Source organism: Rattus norvegicus, chromosome 19 (assembly GCF_036323735.1).
Source record: "Rattus norvegicus strain BN/NHsdMcwi chromosome 19, GRCr8, whole genome shotgun sequence".
NCBI classification, from domain to species: Eukaryota; Metazoa; Chordata; class Mammalia; order Rodentia; family Muridae; genus Rattus; species Rattus norvegicus.
This window is the reverse complement of record NC_086037.1, coordinates 30132678-30145867: the sequence shown is the minus strand read 5'-3', so window position 1 is coordinate 30145867 and position 13190 is coordinate 30132678. Positions and strand designations below refer to the sequence as shown.

General features: G+C 44.5%; 1 protein-coding gene and 1 long non-coding RNA gene across 13 annotated transcripts in view; one reads left to right on the top strand and one right to left on the bottom strand.

Moving 5' to 3' along the window:
* Positions 1–761, top strand: part of LOC134483613 (uncharacterized) — a 23064-nt gene extending 22303 nt beyond the window's left edge. For 10 of the 11 annotated variants that reach the window (XR_010060410.1, XR_010060409.1, XR_010060403.1 and 7 more), the window contains one exon: positions 34–761. This is a non-coding gene — a long non-coding RNA (uncharacterized LOC134483613). The remainder of the gene's footprint in view (positions 1–33) is intronic. The other variant, XR_010060411.1, reaches the window with a different exon arrangement.
* Ces1a (carboxylesterase 1A) overlaps positions 1–13190 on the bottom strand; it is a 26691-nt gene extending 13501 nt beyond the window's left edge. The window contains exons 1-6 of one of the 2 annotated variants that reach the window (NM_001190375.1): positions 13139–13190; positions 10047–10251; positions 7341–7485; positions 5161–5294; positions 2204–2357; positions 159–263 (exon numbers count right to left, since the gene is read on the bottom strand). In NM_001190375.1, the coding sequence (NP_001177304.1) occupies positions 159–263; positions 2204–2357; positions 5161–5294; positions 7341–7485; positions 10047–10251; positions 13139–13190 (795 nt within the window). Of the gene's footprint in view, positions 1–158; positions 264–2203; positions 2358–5160; positions 5295–6397; positions 6691–7340; positions 7486–10046; positions 10252–13138 lie in introns of those variants that run through there. The other variant, XM_039097977.2, reaches the window with a different exon arrangement.

Genomic DNA, 13190 nt, shown 5'->3' with positions numbered 1-13190 from the left:
CACTTCTCTATTCTGATCCTATTTCCTAAACAGACATTGAGAGAACGAGTGCTGTCTCTGACGCTCTTCCAACACTTGGAGATATCACCTGAATAACTCAATGGAACATTTCCTTGAAGGTCTTACAGAGCTTAGAAGGGGCTACCCTGATGACCTACCTCAGCTGCCAGCCTTGTATTCTCCCTGAAGAGACATGGCGTGAGGGCCACACCACTCTCAGAAATGGCCCTGTGGAAGAGGTTCTTGGTCAGTGGAGACAAAACCTGGAAGGAAGAGAGGAGGGAAGTCTATGCTTAAGGGAGATGGCCACCAACCTGCTCATCTTGTAAGGTTTCCTCCGCCTATACTCCTTGCCTGCAGACTCCAATTCTCTCAGGATGTGACAGCTCCTGACCTGCCTTTGCTTTCTTCCCAGCTTTCTTCAGAGTCAGGGATAGAGTTGGGAATATGTGGCATGCACCCATTCTGATAATCAACAACACCGGAAGGAAAGATTTCGCAGTTCCTAGCTACAAACTCTATTTCAGTGTCCCTAATACTCAGAAAGTGTCCCAGAGAAAACGATCATGATCATCTGTGAAATTATTTCAAAGACATTTACTTGATGAGGGGTAAGGATTATACTTCTCTGTAAGACAGATATTTAGAACTTAGGGTTTTCTCCAGTGGAGTGATGCTGGGTACTTATCAAGTGTTTATCAAACACACTGAAGAGCAGGTCCCATGCTTTAGGAATAAACAGTCAACGACACAAGAAGAAAGTCGATGTTTTGGTTTTTGTTGTTGTTTGTTTGTTTGTTTTTTGTATGGGAGTGTTTTTATTGTTTTTTGTTTTTGTTTTGTTTTGGTGTTCTTTGTATTTTTGGCTTTGATTTTTGTTTGCTTTGGCTTCTTTTGAGACAAAGAACATAAAATTGTGTGGGTTAGGGAGGTGCAGAGATCAGGGAGGAGTTGAGGGAGCTAAAGAACCTGATCAAAATATATTGTCTGAAAAATAATTTATAAAACCCAACAAATACAAATTAGAAATGAAGTAAAATGTAATGAAATTCATGGTGTATATGAGAGTAAAAATAAGGGACAACTTAAAAAGTTCTAATATTATAAATACTGGGTAATAAAAAATGTTTTATAATTACCATGGAATACTATGCTATTATAAAAGCAAGTACTAAGGAAAAGCGTTTAGCATTTTAGGGCATATTTATGGTAGTGTAATACTGAAGGAAGTCTTTCTTAAAAGGTTTCGTGACACATAAATGAGATAGAGAGGTGGGATAAGGAGAGAGTAAACAGAGGCCCGGGATAGAGATAAAGTTGCCAGAGAAGGACAAGAGAAATGAACATTAAGATGTCATGGAGACACCCTCTGAGTACTCAGACTGTGGATGGCTTCTTTCTCTTTTGACATTATCTTTTTTCCTCCTTTTAAATCTTTAAAAAAATATTATCTGGTGAGTATTCCACTGTGAATTTTGATACATATTAAAAGGTAATCGGGCTGATTGACCCAACTCTGAGACGCTTGCAGCATTTTATACAGCTCCCAGGAGGGTCAGCTCATTGTCCAGCTCGAGGTGCTTTTCTATAGCTTCCTTCAGTGTGCTCCCATCTCAACACCAGCAGGATTCCTCACATTATAGGTTGTCTGGGACCTCCTTGCCCTTCCCTGCCCCTTCCTGTTACACTTCCTGCTCTTCCTCTGTCTCACTGACTTCCCCTTAAAGCATAGTGCTTTAGGCCCAGAGACTGCTGCCCACCCTCTTAGGCATGAACAGGCCGCAGGGCAACCTCAGAGGAAACCCTGTCTGCTCTCAATGCTAATATTCTCTCTCCCTGTAAATGGAGTTTCTAGCCAAACAGTGGCCTTTTAACTGACTATTATCATCTCTTTATTTACCCTGGTAGGTGAGTTGCAAAACCAAAGCGACTAGGAAGAAGAGAGACCGCAACCAAGAAAGAGGAATTACCATGGTCACAGGATTAGCTAGACATCCTTTTGGCTTCAGGACACAAACCTGAGGTCTAACTAAGCTTCTTGGGAATGCTTAGTATTCAGCTCTATTCTGCCTGATAATGAGCCACAAGCATAGTCAATCTAAATCCATGTCTTATCAGCCAATGTGCCCATGGTTAGATTGAATGATCTTCAAGGGCAGCCTCATCAACCCTAGACATGGGGCTTGGTGTGAGGAATACTTACAAGGACAGAGACGCTTTCCCCTCCTGCTGACTCGCCAAAGAGGGTCACAGAGTTTGGGTCCCCTCCAAAGTTAACAATGTTGTTCTGGACCCACTGCAACGCAGCCACTTGGTCAAAGTGACCCCAGTTTCCTCGGCTGTGTTCATCTCCTGTGCTGTGAGGGAAGGGTGAGAATGAGAGTCAGAGACATTATGGCTGGGCTATGGTGGACTGAGAGCTGGCAGTGGCTGGGGTGTGGATTATCCTTCAATGTTTTGTATGTTAAAAGCTTAGTCTTGTGGGAAATGTTGGGAGTTGGTATAACCTTTAAAGAGTCCGTTGTTGGGTGGTTGAGCTGTTGAGGGTCCTAGAACGAAGATTGTTCCAGTAATATTCTTGTTAGTTCTTATGAGAAAGTTATAGAGATAAAGCTTGACCCCTTACTTGTTCTCTGGCTTCCTGATAGGCCCCATTGTCACAATATTAATCTGCCATAACATGTCACAGCCCAGAATCGTGGTATTTGGATTTTCAGCCTTTGAAGCCCTGTGATTGAATAGACCTCCTGAAAATATTTACATTTATTTTGGTTTTAGTTGTGTGTATGTGTACAGGGATCTGTTTAGGTGAGGATGCTGGGAACAGCAAGGAGCCAGCAGCATAGGATCCCCACTGGAGCTAGAGTCATAAGCAAGTGTCAGCTGCCCAGCGTAGGTGCTAGGGATTGAACTAGGGTTCTCTGTAAGAGCAATATTTACTCTTAACCACTGAGCTATCTCTGCAGTGCAACCTTATATTTTACAAAATACCAAGCTTCAGGTATTTGTTATAGCCATGAAAAATAGCTTAGTACAGAAAACTGGTCCCAAAGAATTGCTCCACTGATAGAATAACTGTACTAGAACATGAGAAAGTGGCTTTGGAGAAAGCGTAAAGGACTTGGAGGAGCAGGCTAATCATCCTGAAGTGCTGTATGCGGGGTGCTATAGATGACTTAGGTGACAAGGAGGTTAGGGGAGTAACTGCAAAAGTATATAATCTCTGATTATAATAAAGAGTACTCTGTACATCTCCACAGAGAACTTGGATAAGCGAAACACATGCCCTAAAGCTTTATGGGAGGCTAACATTAAGACTGACGGAGCACTTTCCATGACGAAAACAATTTCTAAACAGCAAAGCCTTCAGGACATAGTGTGGACATTATTGGTTGCTGGAGATTTTCAGTGGGACTACAGAGCAAAAATTAAACAGACTAGAAATACTTGCCTGTGGTTAGAGAAGGAGCAGGGAAAAACATTTAGGGGTAGAGCCCAGAGATCACCTGCTAAAGAGATTGGCAGGAGGCTGATCACCAGGATAACAGGGAAAAGGCTTGAGAGCACCCATCACAGGCATAGATGCCTTTCAAGACGTGATGACTTTAAGGGATGAATTTAAGACTTTTCGATGACCAAGGCAATTTGTAAAAGAAAAATATAATTGGGGACTTGCTCAGAACTGTTTCAGAGAGCCAGTCACTATCATGGTGGGAAGGATGATGGCAGGCAGGCGGGCAGACAGAACACTGGGTCAGCAGTTGAGCACTTGCATCATATCCACAAGCATCAGGCACACGCGCGCGCGCGCGCGCACACACACACACACACACACACACACACATACACACACACACACACACACAGAGAGAGAGAGAGAGAGAGAGAGAGAGAGAGAGAGAGAGAGAGAGAGAAGAGGAGGAAGATGGAGATGAGGGGGTGATAGGTTTTTGCTACCTCAAAACCTATCCCCCAGTGACATGTGTCCTCCAACAAGGCCAGAACAATTAATCCTTCCACTAACTGGGGACCAAACATTCGAATATATGAGCCCATGAGAGACACTTCTCATTCAAACCATCTCAGTGGGGAATGCTGGGAATTACTGGGTAGAGAGGAGGAGACATACAGAGACTTGAGGAATGCAATGGGAGGGAAGGAGCAAGGAAGGACTGATTACGAGCGCCATGGAGGTGGTGGAAACAGCCAAAGGCCAGAGAATAGAAGCAGTTAGATGCCTGTGAGCTCTCGCAGCTGTTACTGCAGGAATAAGAGGTTGTTCCAGGGAGGTTATAGGTCACTGGTGGCTTCAGTAAGCACAGCCTGCCAGGCGTGGCAGAAGGAAAGAAGGACAGAGAGGAGATGGAGAGACTACTTTTGATAGACTTGCTGAAATAGAAAACAGAGGAACAGAACCTAGGTGAAAGAGACATGGCGCCTTAAGAGGAAGGTGAGTTCCTGCTGAGAGGCAGACCACAGCTATGTACCAGCTTCAGTCCCCGCAATGGCAGCTGGAGCTCAGCAGGACTACTTAGCAACCTTCTCAGGGGTGTATGATCCTGGCCATGAATATGCAGAAAAGGCTCCCAGAGTCTTAATGCAGGGAACCTGGTCCTGACCTCACAGATCTGTTGGAGAGCCTCTAGCCTGACTCTTAACATTTGTCAGAAGCTAAGGAGGAAGTGAGCTGTGTGCACCCTAACACTCTCCAGGGAACATTGCTCCCTGGGGTCAGATCCTCTGACAGCTTCCACCAACCTCAGCCACTCATTTCTTAATGCGCAAGCATTCTCTAAATTTGTTTGTGCCTCCTGTCCCAGGAGGAGACATGCTGACAGTGAACCTCGGCGCTGACCAGTGAGCATTATCAGGAATCTGATGTGCTGGGCAGCACTAGTGAGAGAAGACTGTTTAATAGTGGCTTTGAACAATGAATGAGTTTAAAAGCAGGTCTTCCAGGAAGAGAGAACAGTAAGCTCAAAAGCCCAGAGCATAAGTGTGGTTGAGGAGAGAGAGGATTGGCGGGCTCCAAACTGAAGAAACATGGACAATTTAAGAAACTCATCTCAGATCTCTTGGAGGATGAAATCACCAGGGATAAGCCCTAATGGCCTAACAAGGGAATGTTAATGCGATCTGAAAAGGGGGCTGCCATCTTACCTGAGGAATCCCCAGATGCCCAGGCGATACTGAATGACTACTACTACTACTTTTTCATGGGTGGACAGGGCCAGTCCATCAAAAGTTGATGCTCCACCAGATAGTAAACCACCTCCGTGGACCCACACCATCACCTGGACAGACAGCAAGGAACCATGCAGGTTATAATAAGTAGAGAAAAAACATTTGACAACTTAATTATTTCTTGGTTATTATCTAAAGCCTATGAGTGCCCATTATAGCTACAAAAGGTGTGTGTGTGTGTGTGTGTGTGTGTGTGTGTGTGTGTGTGTGTGTGTGTGCATATCCTTCCTAATTCCCTAAGCTTGGTCTCAGATCATAATCCCATTTAAGGCAGCCTAGTTATTTATTGCTCTTCTCTTTCTCTCAAGTCTCAAGGACCATGTCATTTAATAGATCCTTCAACTGAGCATGTTGTTATGTACCAGCAAAAGCCACAGATGTCATTTTCTCCCCAACACACCACTCCTCTCATGTTTGGACATAACATCACAGTTCAGTGGTGAGTTAACCTCCCCTGTGACTGAAATACTATCTCAAGAAATACACAAGTCCCCAATAGTACCTCTTCCTAAGGTATCTCCTCAAGCCTATCTCTCCCAAGCCTAACTACCAATACATTTCCGAGAAGTTTTTCTAAATTGACTTTATCTGAGAGCCTACTACCCATCAGGCACTGCCATATAGATTAAGGATCAGGAGAAAAGGGAGTACAATTTCTAAATAATGGCTCCCGGAGGTAATATTTCAAGGAAGGACCGGAAGGATAAAATACTATACTGTTGGTAGTAAAATAAAAAAGAACTAACAAACTGTAAACTAATTACCGTTCAAAGTACTTAAAAAAAATAACCTATTCATGTAACAGGCAATCTGCTCGAGGTTCCACAAAGCATGAAAAACAGAGGTAAGACTTGACTCAGAGCCCACACATTGAATTCCTAACTCCTGTACTCACAGCAACACCTCAGGGAATTAGCAGTCAGGCAACTAGGGCAGAAGGCTGATGTTCTTGCTGCCTTGTGTGTGCTCATTCAGGACTGAAGCATACCTTGAAAGTCACTTCTGTGTGTGCACATGGAGCAGTACTCATCTGAAGAAACTGAGGCTGAGAGAGTAAGAAATAGCCCAGTCTCTCATCTTCCTAAAAGCACATCCAGGATTAATCCAGACCCTGTGCTTTAGGATTTGTGTTCATAACTGAAGCATCTCCTACCTTTAGACTCCCACCTCTCCTGTTCTACTTCTCTACAGTCCCCTTCCCCCTTCAGGGAAGGTCTGAGGTAAGATCATCCCAGAGTGAAGACTAGCAAAGACTGGTCGGCCATGACAGACTGAAGAACCTACTACATTTTATCTTCTGTCCCAAGAATCATCTTCTTCAGATGCCCACCTCTATCACATGACCTGTAACTAGCAGCCTGCCCCATCCTCTACCCTGTGACCTGTTTACTAGCAGTTTGTCCATCTTTGGGCCTTTGTTTATATGGAAATGCTGACTCATTGAACCATCAGTTCTTGCCAAAGGCAACCAAGGAAAGAAACAAATTATAGTGAAGTCCCAGATGTTTGGCAAAGAAAACACTTCTGGGATTTTCCCAATCTGCATCCCACATACCTTCATCATGGGACCATGAAAACATTTACAGATGGACCCCAGTGTACTTAGAAGACTACACACTTTTTTCAGGTCCATGTTAGAAGACATGGTTTGAAGGTCAGAGGACCCAAGCTCTACCCTAATTTGTAGATCCCCTCTGTCTTTGCCTTATTTTCTCTCTCCATAAAAGTGGGACCAGGTGGATGTTGGGTCATGGATTTTTTCCACTTCTGACTTTACTGGAGTGGATGCCTTAGTTCTCTAGGGTTCAGATTCTCAAACAGCAATTAAGAGAACAAACATTGCTTTCCTAATGTCCATTTGAGAGCTCATGGAAGAATTAAGATGTGCTTACCAGATATACTACACTCTTCCACATAGGCTTAAGTATCACTGGGGATAACTGAAGTACCCAAACCATATTTTTCTGTGGCCAAGAGAAGTCAGAGGCATGACTAACAATACCCTTACTGCTACCCTCCTTTCTCCTCTCTAATCTGCACTGGAAGATCCAGGATGCTGACGCTTCTGGGTGCTCACTTTTATTCTGAGTGCTTACCGGCAGTCTGTCTTTGCTTGTCAGGTCAGTAGGGGAATAAATATTTAGGTAAAGGCAGTCTTCAGAATATTCAAGAGGAACATTTTCTAGTTGGTTAGTGAAGACTTCAGAGAGCACTGGCCCCACTCCTGTAATTTGGGAGCACCTGGGAAGGGGAGAAAGAAGAACCCTGAGATTCAAACCAATAAATAAAACCCAGGAAAGGCCTTCTATTAGTGTTTAAGTGTTTAAGCTCACACACTGAATTTCCATCACTAGGTCTGAGACACTGGTATGGATAGGAAGCCATCAGGGGCATCCTAGTAAGAATCCTGAATTCCGTGAAGACCAAGCAGAGTCCCTGATACCCATTACAATCAAACAGCAGATCCAAAGGGGATCTAATGTCAACTCTCCACCTTGTGTTTGTCATGAAACAACAATCATATCTGTACAGGTAACTGCTGACGGGTATGGTTACCCTCAGATCTAATGAGACAAAATCTCCAGCATTTGCCTCATCCAGGTACTGAGGTAGCCTGGTGTCAACTCCAGCTGCTCTTACCGTGGTAGGCATCTGTCTCCTTTATGGCATGCTAGTCTCCTCCACTGGGACATAATTCCAGGCTTAAATCCCTTATAGATGGTTCATGGAGTCCTGGAATTCTCCTTCTGTGTGCTCTGGGGCCATGTAGTCTGGAAACCCTCAGGACCCTTGTAGCTTTTAGGGACTCACAGCAGTCCTGGGTCAAAGTGCCCTCTACTGCTGAGATGAGTAAAGTTATCACAGGCGTAAGGAGCACAGCACCTAACCTATCTAAATCTTTTGGAGAATTCAGGTATAAAAGTGATGGCAGGGACTACCTGGGCCTTCAGTGTGTAGACATTACACAATGACCACAAGCATCAGGAGCATCCATGGCAACAAAACCTCAACAAACAATCCAAAGTAAGGCACCCGAGTCTGACCCCCAAATGACAAGGATGTGTGATCTCCCATAGCTCTGACTCCGAAAAGCTGTTTTCTGTTCTTAAGGAAGAGCAGCAGCCGTCAAGGAAACACAAAGGAGTGGCTCATAAATTCATCATAAAATGTTTTCTTTTGAGGAGGGAGAAATAAAGTTGTCTATATGGAAATATGTCTAATTTCTTGTTGTTAAACAGATACAGAGGGTGTCGTCACCATAGAAATTTGACATTAAATTAAGTGTTTTTAAAAAAATCAAACAGGAATGCTGGAAAATACAAAGCATGATGTGGAAAAAAAGCCAACAGCAAATGAACCAGAGAGTAGATCAATGTGCTTACGGGTTAACTAGCTCATGCTTCTCTCATTTTTTTGGGTCATTTTTATAGTGCTGAGGGCTTTTGAACTTGCTAAGCAGACAGTTTACCACTGAACTGTAACCGCCACCCTGGGCAGTTTATTTGAAAGGACCCAGAAGGAGCAAAGAAGAGGAATGAAGACAGGTTACAGACCCCATCAGGGACATCAAAAGAGCAAACATGGCAGTTACTAGGGAGAGTTGACAAAGACAAAGATCAGGGAAACTTACTCAAAGAGGATAACAGAGAATGCTGCAGTTGGATGGGAGATACTAACATCCAGATGCAAGGTCACCATGTTTGATCAAACCCAAGAGAATCACCTATGACATATTATAAACAAACGCAACAGTCAAAGATAAAAGGGGGACAATAAAAAAAGCAAGTGACACATAAAGGATTGCTACCAGCTCTGCCATACAAGAAAGACTAGAGTGTTCCAGGTAGAAGGCAGCATATAACAGGTCGTTAGCCCTCGATGGCAGAAGGAAATGCAAAGGTGATTACAATTGCCTTAGCACGGCAGCCATGCTGAGTATTCACACCTGTCTTCAAACTGACAAGACTATTTTATTTTATTTAAAACAACAGTCATTGAATTTGTTAATAATAGGCAAGACAGAGATGTGTTCGGTGGCATCAAAAACTCAAAACGGAGGAAAAAGTTGTCATGTAGAGCATTGGTTTTTCTTCTGGTTAACGGTGGTGTATTGCCAGTTTAATACGGTCAGAATGGAGTGTTTTCCGGAAGGTCCACAGTGACTACAAAGGAAAAGCTCATCACAGAGACACTGAAAAGAATCAAAGAATCAAAGCTTAGAAAAACACCTAACTACCAAGAAAGACAACGAGAGGGAAGACAGGAAGGACAGGCTGTGGGAACGCTGGGTGCCTTTCTTAGGAGTCCATCTGGGCACTCTGGATTGCTCTCAGGTAACTATACCTCACTCCCAGCACCAACAGCTTCCTCCATAAAATGTTCAAGACAGGAGGAGAGACACGATCCCCATGCCATACCTTCTTACCAGCAATTTTGTCCAATGAGTGGATCACCAATCATCCTTACCTACTACACAATTTATTTTCCTGCTTTGCACTTAGTTATGCTGTTTCCTCTCCTAATACACAAACTCTATGAAGATAGGGGATCTTTATTTTGCTCACCGATGTATGGTCAGAACCTAGAATATGTCTGGAATATAACAGGTATTTAACAAATGTGTGTTTGAGAAAAGTTTCTAGAACACTTTGACAGCTATGAAACATCTTTGGGATCTCAAAGTAGGTTAGGGGATACATAAACAATGTGTAACCAATCAGAGATCTGCCTCATCTCTTTTCAACAGCTCTCTGGGGCAGATATCCTACAGAAAGAGTCCCAGGCCCACCCCAGTGGCTCACATAGGTGGGTAGGAGGTGGCGTTCTTCACGAAGCTCCAGGACTCTGCAGGCTGTGGTGGAGCAAACCTCAGAGATCCAAGAGGGGGCTTGGCAAAGGGGACTCCCAGGAAGACAGCCACAGGCTGTGTGAATCCTTCTAAGCTGATGTACTTTCCCAGGACTTTGCCTTGCAGGGTGTCCACCACGGGTGGTGACGATGGGTGCCCTGATGAAAATGGGGTCAAAATAAGAACACAGAAGAGTGCATGTCTTAGAGCTGAATTCAAGGGGGGGGGTGTTTACTATTTTTAGGTATATCGTCATGAATAAGCTACCATAGCCATGTAGACATTAATTGTTTCTAATATAAAATTATGGTGAGTTAAACCATCCTTCCCAATTCAGAGGGCTACCAGAAGGGACAAACTAGAACTGGAGTCAGGAAAGCATCCACACCATGGAGGTTGGGAGATAACCCAGTCAGTGAAGTGTTGAGTGTTGGTGTTGGATGCTGGACTCGAAGATGAAAGAGACGTGGCCCCTTAGCCCTTATCGCTTATTACTAATGCTCCTCACCATGGAAAGGACCAGGAAAGGAACCAAAGTCAGTCAGGAGGGCGAGGCAGAGGGATTGTGAGAAAGAAGGAGAAAGAAGAAGGAGGAGGAGCAGGGGGAGAGGAAGCTAGTTTGTATCATTCTTTGGAGTTCAAGGTCTGCCCTCAGTTGTCTTGTGCCCAGATCTGAGTGACTCAGCTGGATCGGTGTTAGGCTACAAGAACCCCATATTGGAGGTGACTGGAGTATAGGCTCTGGGTTAGTTGGACCTTGTGAGTATCAGCATCTCCAGGTCTGCAAGGCTTTGTGTTTGAGACACTCAAATGCAGAAAAGACAATCCATGCTTATTGCAGGACTGCCAGGACTTCAACATACTTGCATGCCATTTGATGCTCTGAGAAAGTAAAACTCAGTAGGATGTTTAGTACTCCAGGGTCACCTGACAAACGGTGTCTTGTTAGTTTCTGCCACCTGAATCCAGAACCAGTGTTTGGCCATCAGATCCCTGGCAACCCCCACTATGACTGGGATTCCGTCTCCTTTCTGTTCCCGAGACACTGTGGCAGATCTGAAAGATGAGAATGGGCGAATCTAGAATGGCACATTGTTTTGCTGCTGGTTACCTCTGCTACCTCACCTCAACCCATCTTCAGGAAGTCCATTCAGGATTCTCTCAATCCCTTGGTATCCTCCTCTGTAATGTGGCCATGTTAGTGCCTACTTGGCAAATCTTTTCTGAGGATTATGAAGTCCCCAGAATGCAAATCTGGCACACAGTAAATGCTCTGTATATGTGAGAGGTTGTAACTGTTATATTTCTCTTTATATTTTCTCATCTCAACTCTCCACTCTCTACCTTCTGGCTGCTGGTTTCTATCCACTTCCGGTGGCAGAAGTGTCACTGAGCTAACATGGAGCCACAGCTAGTGACCATGGCTCAGATGTTGACTTCACACTCTTCCAGCCCCTCCTCCACGTCGCCCTGGACTTCTGTGGTGCTTTGCCCTTTCTCCCGCTACCACTCCAGTGGGTGTTCTCAGTTGTGACTGTTTCCAATGCCTAGAGTGGACTCTGATCTGTTTTGTGATATTGTTTCCTATAAAGACCTTCCGGGGCTATTGGCTGTTCTCTTTAGTGAGACCAGTTTTGAATCATTATTATTTTTGACCACCCACTTGAGCAGAGATGGTAACATATTGTCTGTACTCAGTGACAACAATTGGAGAATGAGAAAATAGCACCACGTTCTGAGAGGATGCTCTGAGATACTGAACCCCTGAAACCACACAGGAGAACATGCGATCCATAACCGTGATCAAGAGGGCCAAAGTCCTTCAGCATCAGGATAGAGAATCAGTCTGCCTTTGTATTGAGCCACACCAAGTAGGACCAAGGCAGGGGTGAAGGAAGTCAGTGAAGAACTGTTTGGAAAAACTGGAACTCAAAGACTAGACAGGAGCCTGGCTGGGGTGACCATGTTAAGAACTACCAGAAGAATATTCCCGACTCCAGAGTGCTCCCTGTTGTTTACTAAGCAAAGCTCAGTAGGGATTTGAGATCCTCAAACACCCGTACATTTCAGAACTTCCCTCTACCTCCCCATCTCTACTTAGCAGTATTTGGAACCCATTCATTCTTCCTTGCCAGGGCTTGCATCTTGGTATCTGAATCTCTGAAGTCTTCTCTTTCACATGTGCAACTCCTGTCCACCTCTCCTCATTTACTCATTCTCACACTACAAGTCCCAGCTCCCCCTGGTGATCTGAGGGCCCTCCCTCCCTCCTCCAACTCCTTACAGCCCCTTCCTGTTCCCTCTCTTGTCTAGGTGTGTCTGTAGTCCTTCTCCTACAAGGTCAGGCTCCTGAGTCTAAGGACTGCCTCTTACTCTTCTCACCCAACATACAGCTCAGTACCAACATCTCTTGAGAACCGAGAGACAAATTATCTTCTCAGTAATTATTGGCTCTTAACATGTTGGCTTGACCAACATAAATTTTTATTAATACCACCCCTTTAAATCAATCCATTTACTGTGCCTCTAGACCAGACATTATGCTAATAGCTATTAAAAACAACCACCTATATAATCCTCGGTATAGCCCAGTAAGGAAAGTTCTATTGCTTTCCTATTTTCCAGACACTGCAAAATTGAAGTGTCTTTCCCAAAGCCACAGGGATCAGAAGAGTTGAGCTAGGCTCTAGTCCTGTGCCCTGGCTCCCAACTCAATGCTGTTAAAACTCTGCTGAGCCTCTCACATCTGCCCTGGAGATGGAGTAAGAGCTGGGAGACAACTAGGAGCTCTTTTAACTCATCATGCTAGCTCAATGACCTCTTAGCATCTGCGGCTGGGGTATCACCATGGTTTTCTTGCCTTGGATCTCTGTGATGGGAGGAGCTTGCTGGGTTCTTTGGCTCCAAGCCCCTTTTGAAATCACCCCGAAGATTCCTGTTACAGAATGGAACCTGGCCTCTCTTCTCTTCATCTGCATTTTCACATTCACCCAGGCCGAGGAGTTTCAGAAGTGCTCCCAGTGTCTGTATTCTGGAAGAACTCACCAAAAGCCATGTAAGTGTTGAGAGAAGTCAGGGCCAGAGCAAAGAGCCACAT